At 61.4% G+C, this 25,654-nt stretch overlaps 5 protein-coding genes across 6 annotated transcripts; 2 read left to right on the forward strand and 3 right to left on the reverse strand.

Annotated features, from left to right (window-relative positions):
• Nucleotides 1–6,096, reverse strand: CHLRE_09g403250v5 (uncharacterized protein). The gene is made up of 8 exons (XM_001695071.3): nt 5,335–6,096; nt 2,979–5,089; nt 2,757–2,801; nt 2,380–2,532; nt 2,062–2,241; nt 1,818–1,934; nt 1,403–1,708; nt 1–1,279 (listed from the first exon to the last, which is right to left on the reverse strand). Exons 1-8 carry the CDS (start codon nt 5,417–5,419, stop codon nt 1,262–1,264), a joined length of 3,015 nt encoding a protein of 1,004 aa, XP_001695123.2. The 5' UTR covers nt 5,420–6,096; the 3' UTR covers nt 1–1,261.
• Nucleotides 6,097–6,777: 681 nt separating this feature from the next.
• On the reverse strand, nt 6,778–11,466 carry CHLRE_09g403200v5 (uncharacterized protein). Of its 2 annotated transcripts, none has more exons than XM_043066106.1 (9): nt 10,899–11,466; nt 10,771–10,809; nt 10,609–10,686; nt 10,285–10,346; nt 9,854–9,929; nt 9,367–9,459; nt 8,868–8,974; nt 8,229–8,319; nt 6,778–7,753 (listed from the first exon to the last, which is right to left on the reverse strand). In XM_043066106.1, exons 1-9 carry the CDS (start codon nt 10,905–10,907, stop codon nt 7,616–7,618), a joined length of 693 nt encoding a protein of 230 aa, XP_042920758.1. In that variant the 5' UTR covers nt 10,908–11,466; the 3' UTR covers nt 6,778–7,615. The 2 variants fall into 2 exon arrangements, with proteins under 2 accessions (XP_042920758.1, XP_042920757.1); XM_043066107.1 differs by having other exon boundaries at nt 10,899–11,266.
• Nucleotides 11,467–11,568: 102 nt separating this feature from the next.
• CHLRE_09g403150v5 (uncharacterized protein) lies at nt 11,569–15,778 on the forward strand. The gene is made up of 3 exons (XM_001695178.2): nt 11,569–11,901; nt 12,133–12,314; nt 12,482–15,778. The coding sequence occupies exons 1-3, from the start codon at nt 11,859–11,861 to the stop codon at nt 13,922–13,924; spliced, it is 1,668 nt and encodes a 555-aa protein (XP_001695230.2). The 5' UTR covers nt 11,569–11,858; the 3' UTR covers nt 13,925–15,778.
• Nucleotides 15,779–15,856: 78 nt separating this feature from the next.
• Nucleotides 15,857–19,568, forward strand: CHLRE_09g403151v5 (uncharacterized protein). The gene is made up of 2 exons (XM_043066104.1): nt 15,857–16,331; nt 16,609–19,568. Exons 1-2 carry the CDS (start codon nt 16,259–16,261, stop codon nt 17,475–17,477), a joined length of 942 nt encoding a protein of 313 aa, XP_042920759.1. The 5' UTR covers nt 15,857–16,258; the 3' UTR covers nt 17,478–19,568.
• A 2,426-nt stretch (nt 19,569–21,994) lies between these two features.
• On the reverse strand, nt 21,995–25,626 carry CHLRE_09g403050v5 (uncharacterized protein). The gene is made up of 7 exons (XM_043066100.1): nt 25,316–25,626; nt 24,899–25,007; nt 24,572–24,640; nt 24,137–24,226; nt 23,695–23,780; nt 23,279–23,344; nt 21,995–23,053 (listed from the first exon to the last, which is right to left on the reverse strand). The coding sequence occupies exons 1-7, from the start codon at nt 25,483–25,485 to the stop codon at nt 22,750–22,752; spliced, it is 894 nt and encodes a 297-aa protein (XP_042920760.1). The 5' UTR covers nt 25,486–25,626; the 3' UTR covers nt 21,995–22,749.
• Nucleotides 25,627–25,654: the final 28 nt, after the last annotated feature.

Raw genomic sequence — 25,654 nt, forward strand, 5'->3', positions numbered from 1 at the left:
GTCGATCGTCGCGGGCATCCAGCCACATCACCTGCCTGCTTGAGAACGACCTGACCGACCGGTCATCCAACAGTGCTGGGCCGGTCCAACCCACGCATTGGTTGCTCGGTCAGCGGCAGCCTCGGCCCGGCCATCCAGCAGACCCGGGACTCCACCCCAGCAGCCATCCGGCTGCCGCGCCCAGGTGTCCAGTAGCGCTGGGACGGCCCGCTACACACGACTCTCACACGGAGCGCCTAGGCCACCCTTCCAGGTTTCCAACGCAGCGTTCCTCAGCAGAGCGTGAGAGCGAGCCCAACTGAGTGCCGTGCCGACACCCTCTCCCCTGGCTCAAGTGCACGGGAATTCCTTGGCAAGTTGGCATTGCACTGGCAGTCTGGCGCTGAATAATGAAGGACGCGGCCAAAACGGCATGATGTTGATCTGCCTCTCAAGGGAAAAGTGGGCTGCGCCAACACCACGTTGGTGCAACGTCTGAGGCCGAAGGCATCAAAACTACTTCATGGGTGCGAAAGCCGTGCACCATGCACTGGTTCTGCAATTTCATCACGCCCCATGACACTCCAATATGTAGGAGTTGAAACCATGCACATGGGAAACATACTGCTATCACTCTCTCTCGCACGTACACATTCACCACCATATTCCGCTTTTCTCAGCAGGCGTGCTTGTGTCAAAGCACCTTCATACCGCATGGTGTAGTAGTTTACTATGTCTCCAGACGATTCTCTCCCTTCAAGTCATAGTTGGGGTGGCTTGAAAGCCACCGATATTCTTCCAGTGCATGAATGGCATAGATCACACAACCGAGGCCATGTAGGAATAGTAGAAGTGGCCATGCTGGACCTTCATCTTATTGGGTGCAGCCCCAACCATGATGGCATATATGGCATGACGGCCATGCAGTCGTAACATGCATTTTTAAGTGCCTACTAACCTCGGCCCCTTCTGCAGGGGCAGAGGGTCCCCCAGGGTGTGGAGTGTAATGTGTCGTCGGCAGAGGATCCCAGTAATACGGTCGACGCATGCCAGACATCTTACGTACGGTATTGACGAAAGCCCCAGACCTCCGGTACGCGCCCGACGAGTTTGTTACCTCCCACATCTCTCCATTCGTCCGGAAAGCAGCCCGACAGCACAACCAGCACATGCAAGCCTTCACATGCAGCCGTAATCGCGGCGGCTTCACTCCTGCTTCTCGATTGCGCAGATCACTCATAGATCACCGTAGTCGCTTGAGATCTCGGTTATTTTCAGACCTTCACTGGGCAACGCTCTCCTGCAAAGGACAGGCCAGTATCCCTAGTCAGTATTGAAGCGGGTAAGTGCGGACATATCAACTACAAAAATGATGCGGAGAGCCCACACCGAGATAAGTGCATAGCATTAAGAGCCCACTCACCAGGGAGGTCACAACCCACTCGTGCCGCAGCAGCTCGTGAACCGTGGGCCGGTCGCCGGGGTGCAGCTGCAGGCACGACCGTACAAGCGCGCGGGCGGGCTCGCACACGCTCGAGGGGAAGCGCAGCTGGGCGGCAGGGCCCCCGCCGTTCCGAGGGGGCGGGCCGCCGGGGAAGGGCGTGAAGCCCACCAGCACCTCGTACATGAGCGCCCCCAGACTCCACACGTCCACGGCCGGCGTGTAGGCCATCTGGGCGTTGTCCTTGTTGTCCTCGGGCCCGCGCTTCAGCGGGCACACCACAACCTCCTGCGGGTGCAAAGCAGGGGAGCTAACCTCAGCTAGGGGCCGCAACGGTGCCTGTGTGCATGCATTGACAGTACCGTAGTCCAGAATTCCTAGCAAGGTCCGCACGCACCGGCGCCATGTACTCTTTTGAGCCTGTCTTGGTGACCGCGCGCTCCTCATGCAGGCAGATGGACACGCCAAAGTCACACAGCTTCAGCTGCCACTCGGGCGTAAAGAGCAGATTCTCCTGTGGATGCACAATGGCAGCAAGCAAATGGGCACGTTAGGGGTGCGACCAGAGGCTAGGCAACAAGGGTTACCCAAGCAGTGTCACCTCCAACTCCTCACACTGCCCGACACAAACACTGACGCACCGGCTTGATGTCCCTGTGCACGATGCCGCGGCCGTGCAGGTAGACCAGCGCGTTCAGCAGAGGCAGCAGCACCAGGTGCATGGCCTGGAACTCCGTCATGCGGCCGCCCAGCTTGCGGCGCACGCGGTCCAGGCTGCCGCCGCGCACGTACTCCTGCACCATCACTAGGATATCGCCCTCCTGCGCGCATTAGTGAGACGAATTACCACATGCATGTTGAGGCTGTGAACTCTGATGAACTCAAACCAATGTGCCTCTGGTACGAATTGCACACCTGATCCTGTTCCGGGATGCGCCTGCATACTCAAACGTCCTCACCTTAAACGCCGCAATCAGGTGCACGATGGATGTGTGAGACAGGCGCGCGTGGATGTCCAGTTCGCGCAGGACTTGGTGCCGCAGGAAGGTGGACAGCCCGGACAAGTTGTAGGCCTTGAGGACCACGTCATCGCCCGCGTGCGGGCTGCTGGCCTGTGGCAGCGAGATCATAACAAGAGAAGCGGGCCGTTAAGAAAGGCCTTGGCATATCTGGGCATGCGGGACGGATATACTGGTGCGCATGCAGCAAGCACGAAGTGTGCGGCGAAGTAATCATGCCGCTTCGCACTTCAAGGCGCGGCGCAGAAGCTGCGACTCGCGATGAAGGGCCCGTCACGGCAGACGCACACCATGCATGTGGCCAAAGCTCACCCTACCTTGAAAACGGAACTCGCGTACCCAGCATAGAGCTTGCGCGTGACCTGCGCAGAGCGTGGCGGCTGATTGTGTGCTGTGTACGGTGGAACCTAGCGGGGCGACCAAAGGCCCTGGTGCATGCAAGCGCAATAAACACGCGTGCGGAGCGCAATGCATGAACACTCCGCAGCAACAGACCGTAATCAGCACGGACAGCACAGGTTTGCCGCCGCCGCATCTACCTCGTAGTCGTTCGTGCTCCACGGTCGTTCGCGCCGCCGTACAAGGCCCGCAGGCGCAGCCGGAGACAGGTACAGCAGTCCGTCACGCGGGACCTCCCGCACCGGGCACTTGCCGCCCGCGTCCCCGATCCAGTCCCTTGGGCGTTGCGGCTTCACATCGTCGGCTGCTGACGCGTGCTCAGCAGCAGCACACGTCTTCGCGCCCGCAGCCGACGGCTGCTCCTGCGCCGGCCCTGGCGGAGGCCTAGACGCCTCCAAGCAGTGGGCGGGCGCTGCCTGCTGCGGCTGCAGGTGCTGTGGCTGTAGCTGCGGCTGCAGCTGCTGCGGCTGCTGTGATTGCTCGTGCAGGAGCTGCTGTGTTGATGACAGCGCCTGACCGGCAGGCTGGTGCTGGAGAGGTCGGCACAGGTCCGTTGCTGCAGCTGCGGACAGGACGGACGAGCGCTCCGGCGGATGGCAGAAGCTACCAGTGGCAAGCCGGATGTTGTAAGCCGCTGAGAAGGAGGACACAGGCGCGGTGGATGCTGGAGAAAAGGGTGTGTCGTCAACCACACAGCAGGAATCGACATCACTCGCACTTGAATCACGCCGTGGCCCGCCCGCACCAGCACGAGGACTGGCGCCAGCCCCGCCTGCCGCAGTGGTCGGTAAAGCGGCCGCCGCCACGGTGGGTGGCGCCCCCGCCGCCTGCCCCTGAGCCTGCGGTCGCGTGCTGTCCGTCGCTGGCGAGTTTTCTGTGGCGAATGGGCTGCAGCTGTGAGCCGCCACCTCAGCCTGCTGCTGCTGCTGCTGGCCAGGTGCGGGCTGGGTGCGCCGCCGCTGCGGTGCCACGGCTACAGTTGTGGTGGAGGCCGTCGTGCTGCGCGAGTCCATCGTGGGAGCCACCGGTGCTGCGTCAGCAGCTGGGGCAGTGCCATTCGGAATGGCATCCGGTCGGCTGCCGCCAGCACTGACCGCAAGACGCGACAGCGCTGCAGCAGCAGGCACGACGGGGGCTGAGGGCGGCACAAGACGTGTCGCGGTGGCAGCAGCTGCGGCTACGGCTGCGGCGCCGTGATGCGTGTCGGCGCTGCCGGGTCCCTCCAGCACTGACTCCGCCACCGCCGGCAGAGACGGCGGCATGGGAGCGGACATCGAAGACGGCAAGTAGCTGGGATGGTAGTGGTGCTGGAGCTGGAGCTGCGGGTCGCGGTGGGGTGAATGGGGCTGTCCGGCGGCGCCGGCGCCATTGCCGCCCGAAGGAGAGCCCAGCCGTATTCCCGTCAGGCCGTGGCCATCGCCAGCTGCCTCATCCTGCCGCGCCTGCGCCGGAAGTGCCAGCTCCGGGGGATGAGCATAGCGCGACTGGTAGTGGCGCGAGGTTGCGGGCGGCGGCTGGTGCGGCTGCTCCGCTATTTGGGAGTTGTCATACTGACTGTACCGCCGGCGCGACGGCACACCGCCGGCGGCGACTGGCACAGGGCTGCTTGCGTTGCCGCTGCCGCCAGCATCATCAAAGGGGCCTTGCAGCCGCCCCGAACCTATGGGCGGCGCACCCAGCGGCGAGCTGACTGACGCCGGTGGCGTCATGGTGGTGGCGCTGCGCACGGACTGTGGCAGCGCCGCGGCCGAGGCTGGCGCTGATGAGGGCGGCGACAGCGGCGACAGGCCGGATGCCTCACACGTGTAAGCGCGGCGGATAGGGGCTTGCGCTCGCACGGGTAAGGAGGTGCAGTAGAGGTTCGCGCCGCCGCTGGGTACATCGAGCCGGCCGTCGCCGCTGCAGTGGAATGATCGAGAGTAGCCTGAGCTCGCGGCGGGTGGCGGCGCCCCCGCCCCCGCCGCCACGCCTGCTACCGCCTCGGACAGCAGCAGCAGCTGGCCGGAATCGAGGCCCGCATGCTGCGACTGCGACCACCGGCGCACCGCGGTCTGTGCCACAAGTGATCGCGATCGCTCCCGAGCCACCGTCGACGTTACGACCCCGGGGCTGCCTCCTGCAGCGGCAGGGGATTGCAGCCCGCTCGTGAAGCCGGCGCCGCGTGTAGCGGTGCCACCGGTTCGTGTCACCAGCTCCCCGTGACCGCCGCCCGTGCAGTAGGGGCCGCGCGGTGTGTTTCCGCCGGATGAAACTGTAGACGGGTTTGATGCGTTGAAGATGCGGGAAACGCGTTTGGAAAGTGAACTACTTGGCCAAGCAGGGGCCCGCCGAGCACGAAACACTAGGCACGCACCCATTTGCATTCGCCCAGTTGGCGCTCTGGGTCCCAACCCACGGTCCCAACCGTTTGTCGTGAGCTTCGCCGAACGAACGACCGTCAAGCTCCCGCGTCAAGTCGCTGCCGCCCAAGCGCTACAAGTTCTACTTCAAACGCACCTTGGGGGCTATCCAGGAACGGCAGCCCATGCACCGGCATCAAAGGGGTGGTAACCCTGCAGCCCTCCGCATGGACTTCTATCATTGCCGCGCTGACTTCGCATGCTGTTGGGCTCAGAGCGGTGCCCTTCGTAGATGGAAGACTGTCAGCGCCAGAATGTGGCTCCTCATGCGGAGCAAAAACGAGGTTGCCGGTGCTCATCCTGGGCTGGTTGATAACATTAGCTTTTGACATGCCATCAGCGCCAAAGTTTAGTCGTTCCAGTATGCCGAACAAGCTGCGCGGCATAGTTCCCACAGCTCCTGCGCGGGAGTCCCGCTCTCGCGTCGCTGTTTTTTGCGGCCTACGATGTGATTGTATCTAGTGGCGAGCGCTGCTAAGGATGATGTGGGTCGAGCGTGTTTGCCACTGTACTACGCGGGCAGGTCAGAGCCGGACGCTGTCGGTAGGCGCTGCGCTGCGCTATATAAAGAGACTTTCATTCAGCCATGTAGGGCATGTCGGGCATGATAATATCTTTTGAAGCGCCGACGTCTTCCGAGCATGATAACGCTGTGAAGTGCGAAATTTCCATTTGTTGTCCGTTCGCCAAGCTGTTCATTGTGCACAAGAATATCGCTTGATTTCACTATGATTCAAACGCAGGTTAAGCGCTCTGCGCCAGCCAGTAACGGAATTGACGATGGTTTCCGGGCCGGCCTTGTGGTAGGCTGCAGCCTGCCGAGGACCGCGCGGGTGCTATGCGACGAAAGCTGGCCACTTTTAACATGTCCATGGTATAATCACACCACAGCAAACAAGGTCTTATGAATGCCGTACGTGTGTACGGGCCGTCGGTCGACTATGCTGCGCGGCTGCCGGCTTCAGTGACATACCGTACAAGCCCATCAAAGTGCGGCGGAAAGCCCAGCGTCGAACGCAGACAAACGCTCGACCCTTACCTGCGTTTCAATGCGTGCTGTTATGCGCTTCAGGCACGGCGGCGGGGCCCGGAGGGCGTTGACCTTCAAGATTCACCCCAGATCCACCTCTGATTCACCCGGCAGTAGAGCAGATCCGGGGCGAGTGTTCAGGCGAGTTTCCCTGCGCCGGGAGGTCAAGAGCAGTGCTTGGAGCCGGCGTGTGGGCGGTGTGGCGGCGCAGATGAGCTGGCGGGCGGCTGGGGCGCCGTTGCGACGACTCGTGTGAGACCCCAACCCCGTGCCCCAACCCCCTGCGCGACTGGGCGAGTCGTCGGAGTGCTGAATTCCTAGCAAGAGCAGAGAGTCATCGGAGTGCGAAGAAATGCGGCGGCGAGTACTGAGCGCGGAGGAGAGCTGCTGGAGGCTGTCGTAGCTGGTGGGCAATTCACAGTGCCGCAGTTGGAGAGCGCGAGATGGGGCCCGTGGGACGGGCGGCATGCATGGTATCACCGTACGTAGCAAACAGCGGTGCCGGAGGCCTGGTGCCTGTGCCATACACGTCGTGCGTCTCTGGTTGCAACATGATGCGCACGTTCTTTGCATGCCTCTGATGCCTGCCCTGTGTCCTGTGACAAGACGTGAGGTTCCCCTCGCATGGGAATACCGTACTGGGCTGAGCCCACGCCACGTCTCCTGTCAGAGGCCGCAAGCGCCTACGTCATCTCCCGGACATAGCCAGGATCGTTTTGTACACGCGCCGCCCGCCATGTGTCTTGTACGTGGCAGTCGCGGTTTGTGCCAGTATGTAAGGGGGTGAGGAAAAGCGGCCCTCACCTGCGCCCGCGGCCCTTGGCCTCTCGGTTCAGCCCTCCCTTTTCCGGTTTTCCCTCCCTCCGCCCCGCCCCCCTGCGTTCTCCGCACAGCTCTGCACAGGAACCGAGCTGTAGACCCGTAGTAGATTCAGGGCACTCTCCTAAACAAGCTACAATAAAATCGGCTTCATCCAGTCGCACCACCTCAGAGCATCACTGCTAGAATGTGCAGTTGAGCCCGAGGGCCATTGGTATCCACTAATCCTACATGTCTGTACGGTACGGTACGTACATGAGCACCTGGCTCGAGGCGGGCCCCACTGATCACTTCCAGCAGCTTCCAGGCATCAAGCATCCCACCACATCAACACCACATTTACCATAGACCGCCTGGATCCATCGCAGACCGGTTCAGAACCCTGCATGCTGCAGCTGCAGGTGATCCACAGCTGTAAAGTCGCCGCCCACGTTGCCGCAGACCCGCCGCCGCCATCACAGCAGCCACTGGCGCCGCGGCCACACATCACCACCACAGTAGCCACTCACCAGTGGCAACACTATCCCCGCTAGGCCACGGTGAGGTCGTCGTTCCAGTACACGTGCAGCACGGGGATGAAGTAGTCCGTGGGCACGTGGTGGTCCTCAAACACGGGCGTCTCGTCCGGCACGCCATTCTCCTCCAGCGTCAGGTTCAGGTCCAGCTCCTGCATCACACACATACATATGCTTGTGAGCTTGCACGCAAGCTCAGATTGTCCCCTCTTGTCTCTTCGTTAAACAGGTGTGCGTGCGGCAGCATGTTGTTGCAGTAGTGGGGTTTGTTGGGGCGAAGCGGGCGAGGCGGACGGGGCGGGACGGGCCAACCGCACAGGGGCAAATAGCGGATGCGTTGATGGTGCCGCTCCCATCTCCTCGGTCTTCCAGCCCCGGACGTGCTTTAAATAACGCAACACAAGCGGAAATGACGTTGTAGAGCCGGTCACCCACTGCCCCCCACCCTCCCATCTACGCATTCCTTTGTCGCCCATCCGACAACCCCCCCAAGCTTCACCTCCTGGTGTCTGTTAGCATTAACCACCTGGCGTCGGTTAGCAAGGGATCGTCAGCGCAGACCGAACCAGTGCGCCTGGTGCTCCACTTGGCTCTGCTACTACGCAGCAGCCCCCGGTCCCCGCCCACCTGGAATACGTGCGTGTCGCCGTTGGGGTCCCTGACGAGCGCCTTCCAAGTGTAGCTCTTGGCGTGCGCGTTCAGCTCCAGGTAGCGCTCCCTGCACACACGGGACATGATGTGGCGCAGCAGTTGAGATCCATGGCAGCCGTTGGAGGGCAGCACTGTTACAGCAGTTTGCGACTTCGACGGCAGCTAGGCTCAGGACACTGCAGGACACTGCAGTTTGCTCAGGACACTGCAGTTTGCTCAGGACACTGCAGGACACTGCAGTTGGCGACTTTGACGGCAGCTAGGCCTCAGGACACTGCAGGCACAGGACGCTACACGATACAGCTGCGACAGCCGGCGCTCCTAGACCACACCCCCACAGGCACCACAGACCACGCCCCTTCCCAAATGTTCCGTGCGTACGCCCAACCAACTGCATAGCGCCCCTTTCCTCTGCGCGCTGCCGCGCTCACAGCGGTAGCCAAAGCTGTTCGCACGCGCCCCCGATGAAAACCACATGGTCAACCGCGCGCCCGTGCGCGCGTACACGCAGCGCTGACCGACTGAAGCCACCGGCCGGGCTCCCGCCCCTACCCACACTTCCCCACCCTTTCCCCCTCTCCAGCTCCTCCCCGCCCCCCTCCCCGCGCCCCTCACCGGATCTCCACCAGCTTCTCCTCGCACGGCACCTCGATCTGGTCCTCCTGGTCCGTCAGCACGTTGCGCACCCGGATGACACGTGTGCGGGCCGACAGCAGCCCGATCTGAGGGAGAGGGAGAGACAGGGAAAGGAGCAAGGGAAGGAGACGGGCGGGGCCGGTTGGGAAGGCGTTGGTTGCCCAAGAAGCCAGGAGCAGCCTGACGCATCGACCGTGACAGTGCGACAGGGAGCGGGTTGAGTGGATGGCACGCTGGGCGGGGCGGCCTCTCCTGTCTCCGTTTGCAGGCTACCACTGGCAGTTACGCAGTGCCCAGCTCCAAGCCACGCATCCGCCCGCACGCCCACTCGCCCTTCGGTACCTGCACCACCGCTCTGCAAATCACACCGCCGCGTAGCGCCACCACACGCCCCACCGCGCCGTGCCCCACCGGCCAGCACGCCGAACCCAACCGCGCCGTGCCACATCGCACCAAGCCCCACCACGCCACACCACACCTGATACTTTTTGGCATCCCGCCACCAGGGCAGCCCGAAGCTGGTGTCCCAGTTGCACATGGGCTCGGGCGGCGGCACGTGAATGAAGCGGCCCTGCTAGACGGAGGGCGGGAGGGGGAGGTGTGAAGAACCAGAATGCGCACATTACGGACTGGGCGCAAAGATGTCAACACACGGTCAGCGTTAGGCAGGTTGTGGCCGCCGCCCATGGCTCCCAGGTACACGGGCCGACCGTGGCCAAGCCGTTCCGCATCGCGCTAGGCATGCCACCTTTCCACTACTGTTACATACATGTCTGGAATCTGGACCCTTCTAATTACCGTACATGTCGGTTCGCATGTGCTGCTCCAAACCCCTCCTGTCTGATTGCGACCCCCGCCCCGCCTCAATATATGCACGAGCCACGCCTGACCAGAGCCCGCCTTCCTAATTGCTCCACAGCGGCCGCCTGACCGCTCTTCGCCCGTTAAGCTGACGCGCAGCTCACCATGGGCGTGTAGAAACGCTCAATGTGTGTTGCTGGGCAGATATGCCGCTTGGGGTCCTTTGTGGTGGGGTCGAACCTGAGCGGGCCAGAGCGGGGCAGGGTAACAGGTGATGGAAGGCTGGGTGGCGTGCAGTCGCTGTACAAGGATGCCTGCCTTATCGATTCTGTGTAAGAGTTTCAGGCAAGACAGTTGCCTTTACCCACACCCCACGCCCCCATGCCCAGGTCTGTCATGCCCGCTGCTTGAGACCTCGCACCTGTCACCCCTTGCCTGCCTTCTAGCCCCCACGGCCCTTCTCCGGTGGGGTCAGGGCTTGGAGCGGTCTCATGCTCGCTCAGCTCTGGCCCATGCTGGGAATGCACGTGGCACAAGGCTGTGAATCTACGCGGAACCAGCATCTGCTGTCTGACGCATGACCGCATACACCCACCAGTGTGTGAGGTCCTGCCCAGCCGCTGCAATGAGAGGTGCCGCAAGCGCCCCTTGATTCGCCTGTAAGCACCCGACAATGTGCCGTCGTCATCTGTGCGCACTTGCTCAGGAGCCACGCGCTCAGCCATGCATCATACATATTTGTCATGAAGAGGGGCCAATGCTGCTTGTTCCCAAGGTAACTTCCAGTCACAGCACCCTCGTCGGTTCTTCGCCCGTGACTACGTTTGCACGGACGCGGTGGCAAAGACTGCTGGTACTGTCCAGTTCCCCAAACCGTTCCTCACTGAGCCCCCCAAAACATGCTGCAGGCCCAGCATACCTTTATAAGGTCCGTCAGATTGTACACGCCACCTAGGAAAGACACCCAGCAATCGTCCGGCGTGTTGTGCATAGCCACCTGCGCACACGTCGGGTGCTGAGGGTTGGGTGCGTGTCCGTAGTTGCCACGCAGCTTGTAACTAAGCGCAAATGTATTACGGACCTCGTAGGGCGTGTAGTATCTCCGCAGTGGCCCACGCGGCTACAAGAGCAAGTTGTCAACAAAGAGAATGGATGAGCATGGGGCGCGCCGTCGACAACCATCTGAACAAGCAGCTACTTCATCCTTACAGGCGCCATTATGATTGTTCTCTAGCACCACGAGCAAGCTGTCGTCACTTCTTGCAGAATCAATTGTCCTGCCACACACAGCAACTCTACGGCTGTAGAGGACACACAAATGATTTAATGTTGCAAGTTGTTATTGGTTGTCTTGTCAGTGATTGTGTTCAAGGGGAGGACTTCGAGCAGTGCTGTCTTTCAACGCGTAGTATTGCGCCTGACTGTAGTCACTTGAGAACTGCAGATTGAACATAATCATATGCTTCGGGGTCAAAAAATTGCTCGTGCTTGAGCCATCCATGCAAGCAGTCCCATGCATAAGTCTAGTGTCGCCGCGACAGCAAAATCAAGTGATATGGCTCTCTATCAGCTCTGAATGTGAAAAGATTATGTCTGGGAGCAAAATACCTCTAAGCACAAGAAACGTGCGGCGCGCCGTGGGGACTCTCCCGTGGGCACTACCCTTTTTTGCAGAGGACCGAAGAACCAGTATGACTAGCCCCATGATAACGCTTTCTTCTTGTAGCATCACTCTTGGTAGCAGGTCGTCAACTGGGGTTCTCTAGGAAAAGGCCCCTTACACATCGGCGCACGGGGGTGAATCACCTGAGCGAAATGACCCCCACGGCCCCAGATACATGCGAGCAGCTTGCCCTTTCGCTTCGTTTTCAAGCTTCCCCTTCCGCCCCAAAGCTATACCGTGTCGCGAAAACGTACTCGTTACTACTTTCGTTGAACGGCAAGAACTGTGAGCGCACTATTGGGGCTAAAATGGCTGCCCGACCAGCCGTCACGCTTACAGCCGAAGAACACGCAACGCTGCAGCGGGTGCGGATCGCCGTCCAAGCGGTCGCCAGCAGCTCGGGCAGCGGCGAGCTCGGGAGTGCGCAGGCGCTCGCCCAGGCACTCGCCGCCCGCTGTGGCTTGGTCGCTACGGTTCGTCAGGGTATATCAACGGACTTTCATCATATGCGTCACGCATTCCTGCTCGTTCAGCTTTACCCTGGGCAAGGTACGCCAATTCGCATGGTTTCGCCGCTCAGCAGGGTCGCGACGTTCGCACACCGCTTATAAAAGCGTTCCATGCGTCATTCTATATCTGCATATGCTTGACGCTTGCTGGGCGAGTCGGTTGTCTGGAGTGGTCCTGCAGGGGCGGATGACTACCCGCATAAAGTTATAGACTAAAAAAATCTCCGAATGGGACTGACTGCAAGACATTTCACCTCGCGACGTGCTACAGGACCCGCAGTTGTTGTGGACCCGAACTTCCGGGACCGCTTCGTGTACAGCATGCTGCCCCCAAACACGACCTACGGCGCCTGCGTCGCAGCGTTGCCGAAGCTGTTTGTGGGCACGCTGGCCACCATCGCCTCCCTGGTGAACCTCGTGTCATCGGCCCTGCAAAAAGAGGCTGCTGCCCGGGTACGTCTTGGCCCCTACCTTGGCTGCGTGGGTTGGCCAGTGCACATCTCGGAATTGGCGACGATGGCCTTCTCTCTTGCGGCCCGTGTCCTCGCATTGCAGCCCAAACAACTCGCCTTCCTCGGCAGCTCAACGGCCTCTGACACTTTGCCTCCTTATGCTTTCAGGGCCACGACCTGCCGCCGTGGCGCAGCCCCCGCGCGCTCATGACCAACTGGCTACCCGCGCGCTTCACCGACTCGGTGCACGCCCCGCCCGCGTGCGGCCTGCACCCTGTGCTCCTCAACACCACCCACGGCCACAGCCAGCAGCCGACTGCCACCGCCCCCACCTCTGCCTGCGGCAGCTCTGCAGCAGCCTGCTCCGCAACCGCCCAGGCCGGCGGCCGCCAGTTGGGCCCCAGCACCGTCGTCCGCGGCTTCATCGCGGCACCGGCGCCGGTTTCTTCCGCTGCCGCGCCCATGGCGATCCCCGCCGGGAACGGGCGGCCGCTGGTGCTGAACCTTCTGACCACCACGACCTCCTGCAACACCACCACCTCGGCCTGCTGCTCGGCCAACAGCAGTCTGTGTAGCAGCCCCGCAAGCAGCTGCGGCCTCGCCAGCCCCAACCGCAGCCACATCAGCACGGCCGCGGCCAGCAGTAGCCAGACCGTCATGGCGGGCGACGGCGCAGACACCAGCGCAGACGCATCGTGCGCTGCGGACGGCGACCATTGCCGCCGCGCCGACGCTGCGGGCGCTGCAGGTGCGCGGGCGCTGGCCATCGCGCTGGCCATGGGCTGCGCTGAGGAGGAGCGCTGCTGCCTTGCCAAGTCCACCCTCAACCACAGCCACCAGCAGCACCAGCAGCCAGACAGCCAGCCGCTGCGGCCGCCGCTCCGGAAGCGTGTGTCGCTCCTCACCCGTAGTCTGTCTGCCGCGGCGGCGTCCGCTGCGCAGAAGGCGGCGGCGCGGGTGTCGTTTGCCGCAGCGCCCCTTGCGCCGCGATCCATCAGCATCCGCGCCGCCGCCGCGGCGGTGACCGGTGTCCGGGGCGGTGAGGTCCAGCCCGCGGGTGACCGTGTGGTATGCATTAAGCATGTGGAGGAGGAGGAGGCGCAGCAGCGCGGCTCCAACCAGGCCATCGCAGCGCTCCGCCAGGACGCTGTTGCCACACCCTCGGGCCGGTGCTCCTCAGCAGCGCGTCAGGCGGCGCCCCACGCGGCGGTGCCGGTGAAGGCTGCTACTGGTAAAGGCGGCTGCGCAGCAGCAGCAGCAGCTGCGTGTGAGGTGGTGGCGGCGTCGAGCCTACCCATGCGACACTGTGTGTCGTCCGCCAACCTGACGGCCCTCAAGCAGCTGCCCGTCCGCAGCGGCGTTTGGGAGGACGCCCCGGCACGGCCGCTGCCCTGCAGGCGGCACCCGGCCCTGCAGCCGGCGGCGGAGGCCAATATGCCGCTGCCCGCGCCGCCCATGGCTGCGCCCGCGGCCCCTGCTCAACAGACCGCGCAGCCCAGCGGCGGGGTGGTGCCCGGCACTCGCCGCTGCTTCGCACCCCGTGTGTCGGCGGAGACAGTGCCGATTCTGGATACGACGGCTGCCGTGGCGCCCATTGTGCGCTGCTGCTAGTGGTCCAGTTGATTCCTCGGTCTCGGATAGAAAGGCATGAGCTCCGCTTTGCTGCACGTAGGTTGTAGAACATCACTGCTTAAATTCTCTGCACTAAAACGTGACCCTCACGGGACCTGGGCATTGTGCGTCTTTCTTTATATTTACATCGTGGATATTGGGACACTTTGTGTGCATACGGTTCGCATGTGTACTCGGTAGCCCAGGAGTGGCTGTGTGGAAACCTGCGCACGAAGCCAGAAGATTTGCAGCCAGCATGTGGCCACGGCGCAGTGTGCATGCCCGGATGTCCGGCAGCCGCGATTGGATGTACAACCTGTGAAGGCCCCGCAGTCAACTGAATACAAGTGACGACACGTGCCTGGGGGCCATCAACGCGTGGGAAGCCGAAGACAATCGTCACAATTACAATCAGATAGCGAGCGCTGTCCGTTGTTTTACAGGTTCCGCGGTGCATTCACGGTGTGGTGTGTGTGGTGGTAGGGGGGCCCATCCGCCGTCCATGAAAGACAGTGGGCGGGATAGTCAAGCCCAAGTGCGGGCAAGTACAGGGGGCTGACGCTGTGACGAGCCTGCCAGGGTGGCGGTTAAGCTGTACCTGTTTTTAATGCGGTAGTGCGAGCGTGCACGCGCGCTTTGCGCTGCACATAGGAATGGGGGCAACGAACGGACCAACCACATCCAACGCCACGAAGTCGAGTGGGGGCATAAGAAGCTGTGAAGGCTGGCTGTGACCAGTGGGTAATACCTTTACGCACGCTCCGATGGGCAGCTTATCGTGCAGACGGGCGCCAAATCCGATGGCAGTAGCCTGAAATTGTGGTACTACCAGTTGCACCGGAGCTTGTCATGCAGTTCTACTTACTTTCAAGTGCGGTCGTGCACGCCTGTTGCGCACCCAGTTCACTAGCTAGCTGTTCTGGTGCTTGTGTGCGGCCCGTATGCCATGGCATGTGGCTGATGGGTACCAGGCGTACTAAAAGTATGCGGTACGGTATGACGGGCTACAAGCCTGCAATTACCTACACTTAGGTGCGTCTAGGCCGCAGGCCACCATCAACCGCTACACAGTCCTTTGCGTGGCGGTGGTGACTGGGCTTTACGGCTTGCTACCGACGCGTTCCCGGCAGTAGCAGTATAATAGGCAATAAATGGCATTACGCCCCTTTTTGCAGACATGGTCCATGGTGATAGCAATGTTAGTTGAGGCCACGTCACTGTGTTTGATGGGTGCAGGAGGTGGTGGCGCAGTGAGAGTGTCTTTGACACCCTGGACGCAAACGAGTGCAAACTTGCAAAGGCATGGGGAAGGGGGCTCATGCCGATGTGGCTCTTGCTGAAACGCATGGGGGTAAATTTGGCATTGTCGCTTCTCTGAGGTTGGGGGCCTGTGGATACCTGGGACTGACTGTGCATGGTGCATGGGCTACTCGTAATACTGCCGGCGGTGGCACTCAGGAATGATGTGGGCGATTTGGCGTGATGCATGTGGGGCTGCGCAATGACTTGGCCAGGCAGCAGCTTAGGAGGGTAGCATACCCGGTGATTCCGGTATGCTTCGTTTACTCATGGAGGTACCCAAGATGAAGCTTGTCTACGCCGCGGGGACGCGCATGTCTTTGCCCTTCGGTCGTGGACGGCGGAGCCCATCGCTACGTGCGAAGGCAGGTACTAGAACAGAATTGCGTTGCCATGTAACGGAACAAGTGACGCTCAAAGATTAAGCCCCCTCTGGTACGTGTCTCTGGCGTTGAAGCTCGCAGCCTCGACAGTGGGCAGCACGGCCAAGCTCACGTCCCATTCGCACATGAAAGCAACCCACACTCCAGGCCCCAGTACCGGTTCCCTTCAGTTGCGGACTTGCGGTCAATGCAACACCCGTCGCGTTGGTCACACCGAATGCAGTTCAGTGTTCCCGGACTTTAGGCCGTTGCCTAGCAGCAAGAACGGTGCAGCACTGTGGCTTGGCCAAAAGCGCAAGCCTGCGCAAGCGTGCCGTACCCTTGCGTGGCCGAATGGTGGCTGTTGGCAGCTACGTAGTATCACTACATCATGTTTTATATGGTAGTACTTTGAGCATTTATAGAGCGCGCCAGCGCGCGCGTGCAAGACCCTGCTGTCTCTCTTACTCGGTCAGCGCGCCCTTTCTCTCCTACGCGAGACGCTCGTTGCTGGCACCACGGTAGCGATTATGTTCGCCTGAGCTAGTCATTATGCAACAGGACTGCTTCACTTGGCGCTATGGCCTATGCACAGAAAGCTCGCACTGAAATTGCGTGGCACGTTCTGTTAGGCTTGCTCTCTAGCCTTTTAGCGCTCGCTCATGGCCAACAAATGTGGACACCTGTGCTCAACCGCGCCCCAGTATCTGGCAGCTGGCGCGACGTGCTGGGCAAAGCGCAGCCAGGTGATACATTTGGTGCGATGGACAGGGTGGGGGGCAGGTTGGCGTAATCCGTGCAGCGTGTTCCCAGACGCCAACATTCGGTTGCTGGCGCCTTCCAGGCGCTGGGGACGTCGCAGTCGCACCGGGCAGTTGGCGGGCGGGGCTCCACCGGGCCTCCTGGGCAGACTGCCACGGCACGTTGCCCTGGGCTAATACAATCTGTGTCAACATGTTCCTGCATCACCCTCACCTCCACCCTCCACCCACACCACCCGCAATCACGCCTGTGTCTCCGCAGCCTCTGCGAGGAGCAGTCCGCCGGCGGCCGGCGCAGAGGGCGCCACCGGCGCCGCGGCTGCAACCCCCCAAGGCGCGGACTCCTCCCTCGCCTCCGTTGCCTCGCTCGCCTCATCCATTTCCTCCTCCTCCTCCTCCTCCGCCCAGTCGGCACCTCTCCCGCCTCCTCCGCCCCCGCTGGATGATACCACCGCGCTGCGGCTCAGTCGCGGCCTACCGGCAGTGGCACTCGGCGACGCCGCAGACGTCCGGGGCGCAGGGGAGGCCCGAGTAACGGCGCCACGCAACGGCACCGCGGGCGCAGAAGGGAGTGGTGGGAAGCACATGAAGATGTTTGATATAAGCACCACCATGGGAGTGGTGATGGCATTTTTAATGCTCACCATTGGATTGATGATTGCGGGCACCATGCTCGCGCGCTTCTGGCGGCGCCGCAAGCGGCTGCTGCTGCTGTCGCGGCAGACCTCGGCAGAGGTGGGACTGCTCGCTGCAGACCCCGCCTCTAGCAGCCTGCAGTCGGACGCCACGGCGCTTGCGGCGGCAATGGATGCAGCTGCTGTGGTGGTTGTGGTTCCGGCAGCGGCGCCGGCGGGAGCTACGGCAGTGGCGGTGGCGGCTACCAGCAGCGCAGCGGGGTTAGCAGCACCAGCAGCACCCGCCGATGCCCTCGGCGGAGAACCTGTCCCCATGGTACCAGCAGGGCCAGCAGGGCCAGGAGCAGCAGCCAGCCAGGGTGCGGCGGCGGCGGCGGCGGCGGTGTCTCACGATGTACATCAGCAGCAACAGCAGCAGCATGAGCAACAGCAGCGGCTGCAGGTGGTGGTGGTGCCGCTGGTCACGCCGCTGCATGGCGCTGCAGACCGCTGCTGAGACGGCGGCAGCAGTGAAAGCGGCAACCGCGGTGCCGCCAGCGCCCCTAGGGGCCAAGAAGAGTGGGACCAGGAGGAGGGGAAGAAACGGTCATTCCTGTCATGTGCTGATAAGGACCCGGACAACGCAATGCCGGACTCCGGCTTCAGGCCTGGCTGCTGAGTAAGGCGTTGTGCGAGGCGGGTTGGACAGGAATGGTGGCTGACTCGTGGATGTGCAGTGGTGAGTCGGATCTCGGGCGGCAAGGAGAGCTGCATGTGAGGCACGTTGTGCTCATGTAGAGGCTGACGTACAGGATTGTTGCTGGATGATGTTGGTGAGGATGCTGTATTTGGTAAGGTGGGGGCATCACCGCAACTATGACAATAAAGAGGGGCCCTCCCTCTCAAGGGAAAAGTGGGCTGCGCCCACGACACGTTGGTGCAATGTCTGAGGCCGAAGGGAGTCGAAACTACCTCAACCCCCGGACAGAGCTGGGGTCAACTATGGACACTGCAACTTGGGCCATCGATACGCACTGCTACACTGCTACGGACTGCGGACTGTATGCATTGGAAGCAGCACATGCTATCGGGCGCTGATGTTGTCTTGACCGTATAAGTTACCAAGTGACGCGCTGCTGAGGGGTAATTCGTACCTAAACTGGTGGAAGGTTGGGAAGAGCAAGAGAGGCTCGTATGCGAAGGTTCGCTCGCCGCTACCGTACGTATGTGCCTCATGTGTGTACGATATTCGTGCGTGGATGAGAGCAGCTCGCAACTACAGTTCTCGAGCGTGCGAACTCGAACAGCGTGCGAACTCGAAGTCGAAGTCGTGATGTTGGTGGTGATGTGGTGATGTTAATAGAGAAGTTTTGCTTGTTCAAGAAGCTGCATTTGCTGCGCCCAGGAATGCTACATCAATCGCTAGTCGTGTCCTACTGACTGTTGAGGGCCAAAACTGCATAGCACACAAGTGGTGCATGGGTGAATTGGAGTGGTGGTTGTTAGCAGTAGGGTACACCTGGGTTACGCGGTTAACATCACATTGTGTGGGGTACTCGGTTGTGTGGGGTACTTTATTCGCATCCCAAAGAAAGCAAGAACCAGAACCAAAACCAGAACCAGGGGCTGCATGCGGTTGTCAGCAAGTGGAAATGTGGCAGATGTCATGACGTGCGGCCGGGGCTGGGCGTGGCTGGGTCATTGGGTGGGGTCGGCGGGGCTGTGCGGGAATTGATATTCTCGTGAACTTTGGATACTGGTATTGGGCATGAATGATCCATGACTGCGTGTGTGTCTCCATGACTGTATGTACGTTTGAGCAGGGTAAATGTGTCGCGCTCGTGTGTTGTGCTGCCATGGATGTGGGTCGGCGTAGAGTGGGCCGGGCGCCTCCATCGGCAATGCAACGCCGTGTGAGCTGTCGGCTGTGCCGTGTGATGTCCGGATCCCTGGGCGCTCTCGGTGAACTGTCCCGAGTCCGGACCACCAAGCAACAAGCCGCAGGCGTCAAACAATCCAAGCGCTTTGCACTAGCTTACCGCTGCTAAGCCTGCTTGTACTGGTATGCCAAGTGTGTTTCGGGTGATTGTTTGTGTACACGGCGGTGCCTTTCTTCCCCGAGGCGCGCGAGCCCTTCTGGGCCACTTCTGGCCACTGCGCATGTGGCGTGTAGTCCCTTGTTCAGGCGCACACCGTATTGCGCGGTGCTGTACGTCTGTACGGTACTTAATGCACTACCAAGCCCCACGGCCAGCTACGGCACTTGGCGCCGGCCGCCCGGCACATGGCGCGGGCCCGGTCGCCAAGGACAAATGTATGTGAGATACTGGGAATGGTGTGGGATGTGTGTGGGTATGGGTGCGTAATTGCTGCGAATTAGCCGGTTGCGGCTGGGCTGGTGGTGGGTTGCAGGCATGGTCAAGGTGTGTCAGTGCATCGCGCACACACCCAGTCATCTGGCCACGTGAAGGCCAGGGATGGGAGAAGGGGGGGGGCTGTAGATACCAGCCCATACTAAACCAAACCCAATGCAATTGAGCGAGGAGGAGAGCGTGGTCGATGCTTGACAACGGAGTGGCACGCGACAATGGTCCCCATTCCCGAAATGCACCGAGTTCCCAGGTTCCCAGCAAAACATCCCGCAAACCGGTAGAAAGAAGGCGATGAGCTCTTCGGTCTTGCGCGTGTGGGCGGTGCTGACGGTAGCCGCCTTCGAAATTGCCACCCAGGCTCAAACACACGCACGCACGTTCTATCTAGCAATGCAGACTAGGCACACGTTGAATACCCACCTAGAAGACATCAAGGGAGCCCGGGCGCCGAGGAGGAGACCAGCGCCAGGGCGGGACGTGCGCATGTGCAAAAAGGGAAAAGGCAAACGGTGTGAGCGGAAAGGCGCGCGAGCGAAAAAAGCAACAGTATTCTATGTGCAGGAGCCTGGGTGGCAAGAGAGAGGGGAAAACAGGCAGCGGGCAATTAAATAGAGGCAAGCACGCATCGGCATGGGGCCACACGATGGCCAGGGGGCACAGGGACAGGGGGAGGGGGGTGGTTAGGGGAGAGGCAGGGTGCGGGCCGCGGACGGCTCCCCACAGCCCTGCCAATCCGGGTGCCCTCACGCAGGAGAGGCCATCCGGAGCCTGTAGGCGCTAGGGAGAGCGGGACGGGACGGGGTAATATGGGCACAGGCACACAGAGGGAGGAGACAACAGCAACCGGAAACACACGGCAGAGCCTGGGTGTTAACGTTGAAGCAATCCCGTAAGGAAACAGTCGCGCTGCAAAGAGAACTGCAGCTGCAAAATCGCGTCGTTGTACATCACCGTATGTAGTCGGGCGGGCTTGGGCAATGTAGCGGCAGGTGGAAGGAGCAGTCCAGAGCAGCTCCGAAGTCATGTCAACAGTGCGAGCCGCGCGCGGACCCCGTCGCCCAACTAGTTGCAAGCTTATACTAACATACTCACCTGGATGTGAACGAGGAAGCGCCAGGTAGAAGCGTCCAGCAGCCGGGCGCGACGGACATGTGGGGGATGGCAAGGCGGCGAGTATGAGTAGAAGTCGTGGAAGTAGCGAAGCAGGGCAGTACAAGGCTATGGGATCCCGCGCGCGGCTTGACAAAGGAAGAAAGAGGGAGAAAGGAGGGAGGGCGGCAGTGTTAAGTGGCAAGAGTGCATGGGCTCGGCGTGAGATGGGGCGGCCGTGGCATGGGCGGGGAGATGAAGCGGCGGGATGGGTGGGTGGGTGCGAGCAGGGCGCGGGCCGCCGAACGGCTCCCTCGCTACCCTGCTGGCGAGGACGCGCACACGCATGAGTGCGCGCCCACTGGGGCATGGATGCGTGGATGCGATGGGGGCGATGCGAAGGCGGGTTGGCCAGAGCCTGGGTGGCGGAGACGGGTCTGGATGTAGGGCCTTGTAGAAGAGCTTGATGCCGGGCGCGTGCCGTCGCAGACGCCACTCCAACCCCCCCCCCCCCCCACCCCCACTGTCCCATCGCACACCCACCCCACCCCCACCCCCCAAACCCATTCACCCATCCACCCACCCCCGCACCTCCCATCCCCAAGCACACCCCACCCCCCTCATCCCCACCGCATCCCCACCCACCCCAACCCTTCGTCCGCACTCATCCCACGCGTACCCGAGCCAAGTCCCAGGCGAAGCCCGAATGCCACCGGCGGGAGCCCACCCATTTCCTCCCCGACCGCGCGCGCTCAACTGCTCCCAGTGCTCGTATCTTGTAGATGCCCTCAGGCACCCGGCATCTACACATGCGTAGATGACCCTGACCGCGGCATCTACACTTAAGCCCCCAAGCCCCCCCAAACGTCTACGCTTCCCCCATTTTTGCGCCAAAACCGGCCAAAAACGTCTACACCTGTGTAGATGCGCGGCACCCAAACCCAACAAGGGGTGTCAGCTTTGTACAGCTGGAAAATGGGCTGAGCCCCATGTAGCGCAAGGGATGTGACGATGGCACCGGCGACATGAACAGCACCCTTGCAAGCCCATCCAGCCGGACTGGCCACTACTATACTATGCCAACGCCGTGCCGAGGCACCGACATGCCCTGTCCCCGCCACGCCACGCCACCTTACCCACGCCACTTCACGGTCCATGATATCCCAAATGCACCTCACCCACATCCCACTCAAGCACCGCAAACGGCTAGCCGGGCTCGGGCGCGGGCTCCCGGGCCGCGACACATTTAAGGCTCGGGGACGCATGGTTTGGCTGTTGCAAACAATTTCGACATTCTTGCCCCAAGACGCTTGTCGTCGACATGTTTTGATACATGGATGTAAGATATTTAGGGGCCGAGAGCTATACTCGCGGACTGAAGAAAGTCAAGATGTCCATGGACTCACGAGGTCGCTTCTCGCTCCGGCCGAGTTTTCCCTGCCGCCTATTTTTCTAAAATAGGGAATAGCAATTAATAATACGTGGCACTCGCGGTTTGCGCCAGTTTGGCACTTTTTGTCGACGCACGCACGCACGCAGTACCGCGGTACGGCAAGAGGAAGAGAGTGTAACCGTATCCAAGTCCTTACAAGGCTCCCATAACGGTAGACTTTTGACTGCAATGCGTAGTACTGATGATGGGGTGGATTGTACATGGGGGGATAGGAATCCAGACCCCAACCGAACCGACTGACGAAAACCGATTTGACAAGGGCTCATTACTCCGGGATCATACATACATGACCATGACCCAGGACACTGGTTTGCTCATTTCTGCTATACACTTCACACCTGACACCCGTTCGTCGCATGTGCGACACATGACAGCGCCGCCGCCCACATGCAACGAGGATTCGGACACGTTCGCGTCCACGCCAGTACGCCGCAACACCCACTGCACACAGCCCGACCCATCACACTATGGCCCTTCAAACTTGTAATGTAGTTCGACAACTTGTCGCCATGTGAGATTGCAGACACACGCCACAGCAACACCTCCACGAGTGCAGAGCCTAACAGCAGCCCTGGGCTCGAAGGGGTTTGATGTATTGCAGTTCATTCGAAACAATGAACGGGTGTGCATCGACAACACGCCTGATCCCACAAACTGTACAAACACGGGAGCGCAGCGCCGAACACACGGCCTCCTGCACTCCGGCCCCAGCTATCAGCCCAGCCGCTACCAACCTGCTACACAGCAATCCGCTACCCAGGACAGCACACACCCCACCTTGCCACTCAGCACACTCAGCACAGCAGGCTCAGCAACCCCAGCCACATCACCGCAGCCCCCTCAGCACCGCAGCTCCCAGCTCGCCCCAGCTTCGCTCAGCACAGCCCCTTGAGCACGCGGTACTGCAGCGCGAACCGGTCGTCCTCCGACAGCGTCGCATACGCCTGCTCCGGCAGCGACTCGAACGGCAGCGGCGGCGCGTGCGCCACCTGCGGCCCGCCGTGACCGCCGTGTCCCCCGTGGTGGCCGTGGTGGCCGTTGCTGTTGTGGGCGTTGTGGGGCACGCCGGAGCCGACCAGGACGTCGTAGGTGGCGCCGCGGATGGCGTCGCGCTTGGGGCCGCAGGGGCGGATGGTGGTGAGGTGCGAGTAGGCCTCATCCAGCTGCATGTCTGTGAACCTGTGCGTCAGGAAAGCACAGAGACAGGAGACTCAGCACCGCGCGGGCAAGGTGGCGGGCCAGCAGCGGGCTAACATCCCACCACCACTTCAACAACGCCCAACACCATCCTCGCCATCCAGTGAACTCCCTTCCTCTATACACACCACCAGCACCAGTAAGGGCCTCAACCCACGTCCTCCGCCAGCCCTTCCCCCGACACACAAGGCCCCGTTAGTGCCCCACCAGTAGAGATAGGCGATGCACACGCCCGGCGCGCGGCCCAGACCCGCCGTACAGTGCACGTACACCCTGGGAGGCGGGGTCAAGGAGGGTTGGGCTGTTAGGGAAGCGGGCAACACAGCAGGCGGAGATGAGTGGTGGCGTACCAATGCACGGGGGAGGACGTAGTTGATTTTAAACCCCACTAAACCCAACTAAAGGGGGAGAGGGCGAGAGCAGCGCAGCAAACGCGACGTGGGGCCACCGGCGCGTGTCATGAGGTTGACAGGCCCAGCCCGAGCCCAAGGCGCGCCACCGACCGTGCACCCATGGGGCATACAAAATCCTGCTGCCGCTGCTTCCAAGCGCATGGGAAATACGCCACCTTCTCCACGGCCCTATGCGCATACACACACGCAAACATACGCACACATACGCACCTGCCGCCTCCCGCCATGGCTCCCGCCAGTGTGTGTACAGCCCCCGGGATGGCCTTACGCAGACTGCCCTTGTCAAAGTCCTTGGCCTGGGTGTGTGAAGGGGGGCATGTGTGTGTGTGTGTGTGTGTGTGTGTGTGTGTGTGTGTGTGTGTGTGTGTGTGTGTGTGTGTGAGACTACGGTTTCCACGGTTACTCTGCCAGATCATGTGTGTGTGTGGAAGAACACCAGGAGCGCGTACGCGATGCGATACGTGTGTTAAAGAGCACACGGAGCACAAGGAAAGTAAGCGCAAGGACTACCGGTATGTGTGGCTATGCGGTGAATCCATTCCACGAACCTGTGCCCATGTTCCCTCGTAAGGGACACACAGCTCCTCCCCAGTCCTTCCCTCTCCCTCTCTCGCCCATCTCTCCTTCGCTCACTCCCCACATCCACCCTCACCGGCCGGCGCATGTGGTTGATGGAGTGTTTGGCACAGGCCCGCCGGATGTCCTCAATCTTGACGCCCCAGTAGTGCATGTCCTTGTCCTCCTGGGGGAGGCAGAGGCGGAGGCAGGGGCAGGGGTTGTGCAGGAAGGGGGTGAAGGGGTCGGAGCCGACGGAGAGGAGGCCCCCCATTCCCCCACTTGCGCCCCCCTTTTCCAAATGCCACAGACGCACACGGCACCTCCCCGCCACCCTCACACAGCCACACACAGCGCGCCCACCCAACTTGCCGCCATGCTCCTTACACAGCTGCATGTGTGCCCCTCGAGCCCCCTCAACCTCCAGGCTTCGTGTCATTCCCCTGAAACCCACCCCCAGACTACCTCGCAGGTCCCCAGCGCACACACAAACAACATACAGCGCATGTGTCGAACGTCGTGTGTGCCGCACCTGCAGGTTCAGGATGTGTGTGATGCCCTCGTTGTCCGCCAGCGTGTCCACCTCGCCGGCATTGCGGGGCTGAGGGGGGCGGGCAGGGAGCGCGGGAACGTCACGAGCGGCAATGGGCTTGGGCAGAACGGTGGATTGTGCGTGTCGTCTGAGTGCCAACGCCCTGCCCCTGTCCCTGCGCCTGACCCAGTGCACCTGCCCACGCGCAAGCTCGCCCCCGTGGCCGATTCCCACCCCATCCCACCGCAACCCCCTGCTTCTGTTGCTTCAATGCCACTAGCACAAGACGCATAGATGGAAGGCATGCCGAATCTGGCGGCCACTTACCTGTGTGCCACAAATGAGGTTGGGAATGATTTCGTGGTAGTACAGGCCGCGGTCCCAGTGGTACTCGTACGGGTTGAGGTGGCTCCAGCCCATTTCACGCTGCATGTTCCTGCAGGGCGTGGGAAGAGCGAGGGAGCAGCGAGGGAGGGGCGCGGGAAAGGCAGGGATACGGTATGCATGGTTGGGAGGTGGCGGTAGGTAGGCCGAGGGCAGTGCGAGCGCGAGCGTGCGAACCGACTGCTCGCGAGGCCGAGGGTTTTGTGGTGCGGCCGCACCATCCTGCCAGCCCGGCCGGCTGCATTTTAAAGCTGTTATGAAACCAAACTGCCCCGCCGGCCCCAATCAAGAGCCGCGCGCTAAAGTGACTTCCGGCAGGCGCATCCTCAGCAAGCGAAACAGCCGCGCGCATATACTCACCGGTTATAAGCATCGTCCTTCGCATTTTGATCTACTTTGTGCCGTGCCGATACTACCACCGCCTGTCTCCGGCGCGACCTCCCCAAGGCCCCGGCGTGCGATGGAAACTGTGCTGCAGGCCTCGCCCGTTGTTGCAAGGCCACCGGCCGAGACTGAAGGTGGGCCTGCATGCCCCTGAAGTTCCAGCGAAAGCGGAAAGGCGCGACTCAGCGACTATTGCGCGCCCACGTTTCCGAGCCCTCGCAGCCAGCGACAGCGAGCAGGTGTTCCTTTCTGATATGTATCTATGCAGCAAGAACTCAGCGCGCGGAATATGGATACGGAGCGCGGTTGAACCCT

Source organism: Chlamydomonas reinhardtii, chromosome 9, assembly GCF_000002595.2.
Source record: "Chlamydomonas reinhardtii strain CC-503 cw92 mt+ chromosome 9, whole genome shotgun sequence".
NCBI classification, from domain to species: Eukaryota; Viridiplantae; Chlorophyta; class Chlorophyceae; order Chlamydomonadales; family Chlamydomonadaceae; genus Chlamydomonas; species Chlamydomonas reinhardtii.

Excerpts from the sequence above, each read along its gene's own strand:
- CHLRE_09g403250v5 (XM_001695071.3), bottom strand. The coding sequence starts at position 5,419 with ATGATAGAAGTCCATGCGGAGGGCTGCAGGGTTACCACCCCTTTGATG. Across the intron at positions 1,935-2,061 it reads TGCACAGGGACATCAAGCCG|GAGAATCTGCTCTTTACGCC; the intron begins GTGCGTCAGTGT and ends GTGCATCCACAG. Across the intron at positions 1,709-1,817 it reads CAAAAGAGTACATGGCGCCG|GAGGTTGTGGTGTGCCCGCT; the intron begins GTGCGTGCGGAC and ends TTGCACCCGCAG.
- CHLRE_09g403200v5 (XM_043066106.1), bottom strand. Across the intron at positions 9,930-10,284 it reads GGGCAGGACCTCACACACTG|GTTCGACCCCACCACAAAGG; the intron begins GTGGGTGTATGC and ends TGGCCCGCTCAG. Across the intron at positions 9,460-9,853 it reads AGCGTTTCTACACGCCCATG|GGCCGCTTCATTCACGTGCC; the intron begins GTGAGCTGCGCG and ends TCCGTCTAGCAG.
- CHLRE_09g403151v5 (XM_043066104.1), top strand. The coding sequence starts at position 16,259 with ATGTGGACACCTGTGCTCAACCGCGCCCCAGTATCTGGCAGCTGGCGC. Across the intron at positions 16,332-16,608 it reads GCTGGGCAAAGCGCAGCCAG|CCTCTGCGAGGAGCAGTCCG; the intron begins GTGATACATTTG and ends GTGTCTCCGCAG.
- CHLRE_09g403050v5 (XM_043066100.1), bottom strand. The coding sequence starts at position 25,485 with ATGCAGGCCCACCTTCAGTCTCGGCCGGTGGCCTTGCAACAACGGGCG. Across the intron at positions 25,008-25,315 it reads AAGGACGATGCTTATAACCG|GAACATGCAGCGTGAAATGG; the intron begins GTGAGTATATGC and ends CACGCCCTGCAG. Across the intron at positions 24,641-24,898 it reads ACCTCATTTGTGGCACACAG|CCCCGCAATGCCGGCGAGGT; the intron begins GTAAGTGGCCGC and ends CGCCCCCCTCAG.
- CHLRE_09g403150v5 (XM_001695178.2), top strand. The coding sequence starts at position 11,859 with ATGCGTCACGCATTCCTGCTCGTTCAGCTTTACCCTGGGCAAG. Across the intron at positions 11,902-12,132 it reads TCAGCTTTACCCTGGGCAAG|GACCCGCAGTTGTTGTGGAC; the intron begins GTACGCCAATTC and ends GACGTGCTACAG. Across the intron at positions 12,315-12,481 it reads AAAAAGAGGCTGCTGCCCGG|GGCCACGACCTGCCGCCGTG; the intron begins GTACGTCTTGGC and ends TTATGCTTTCAG.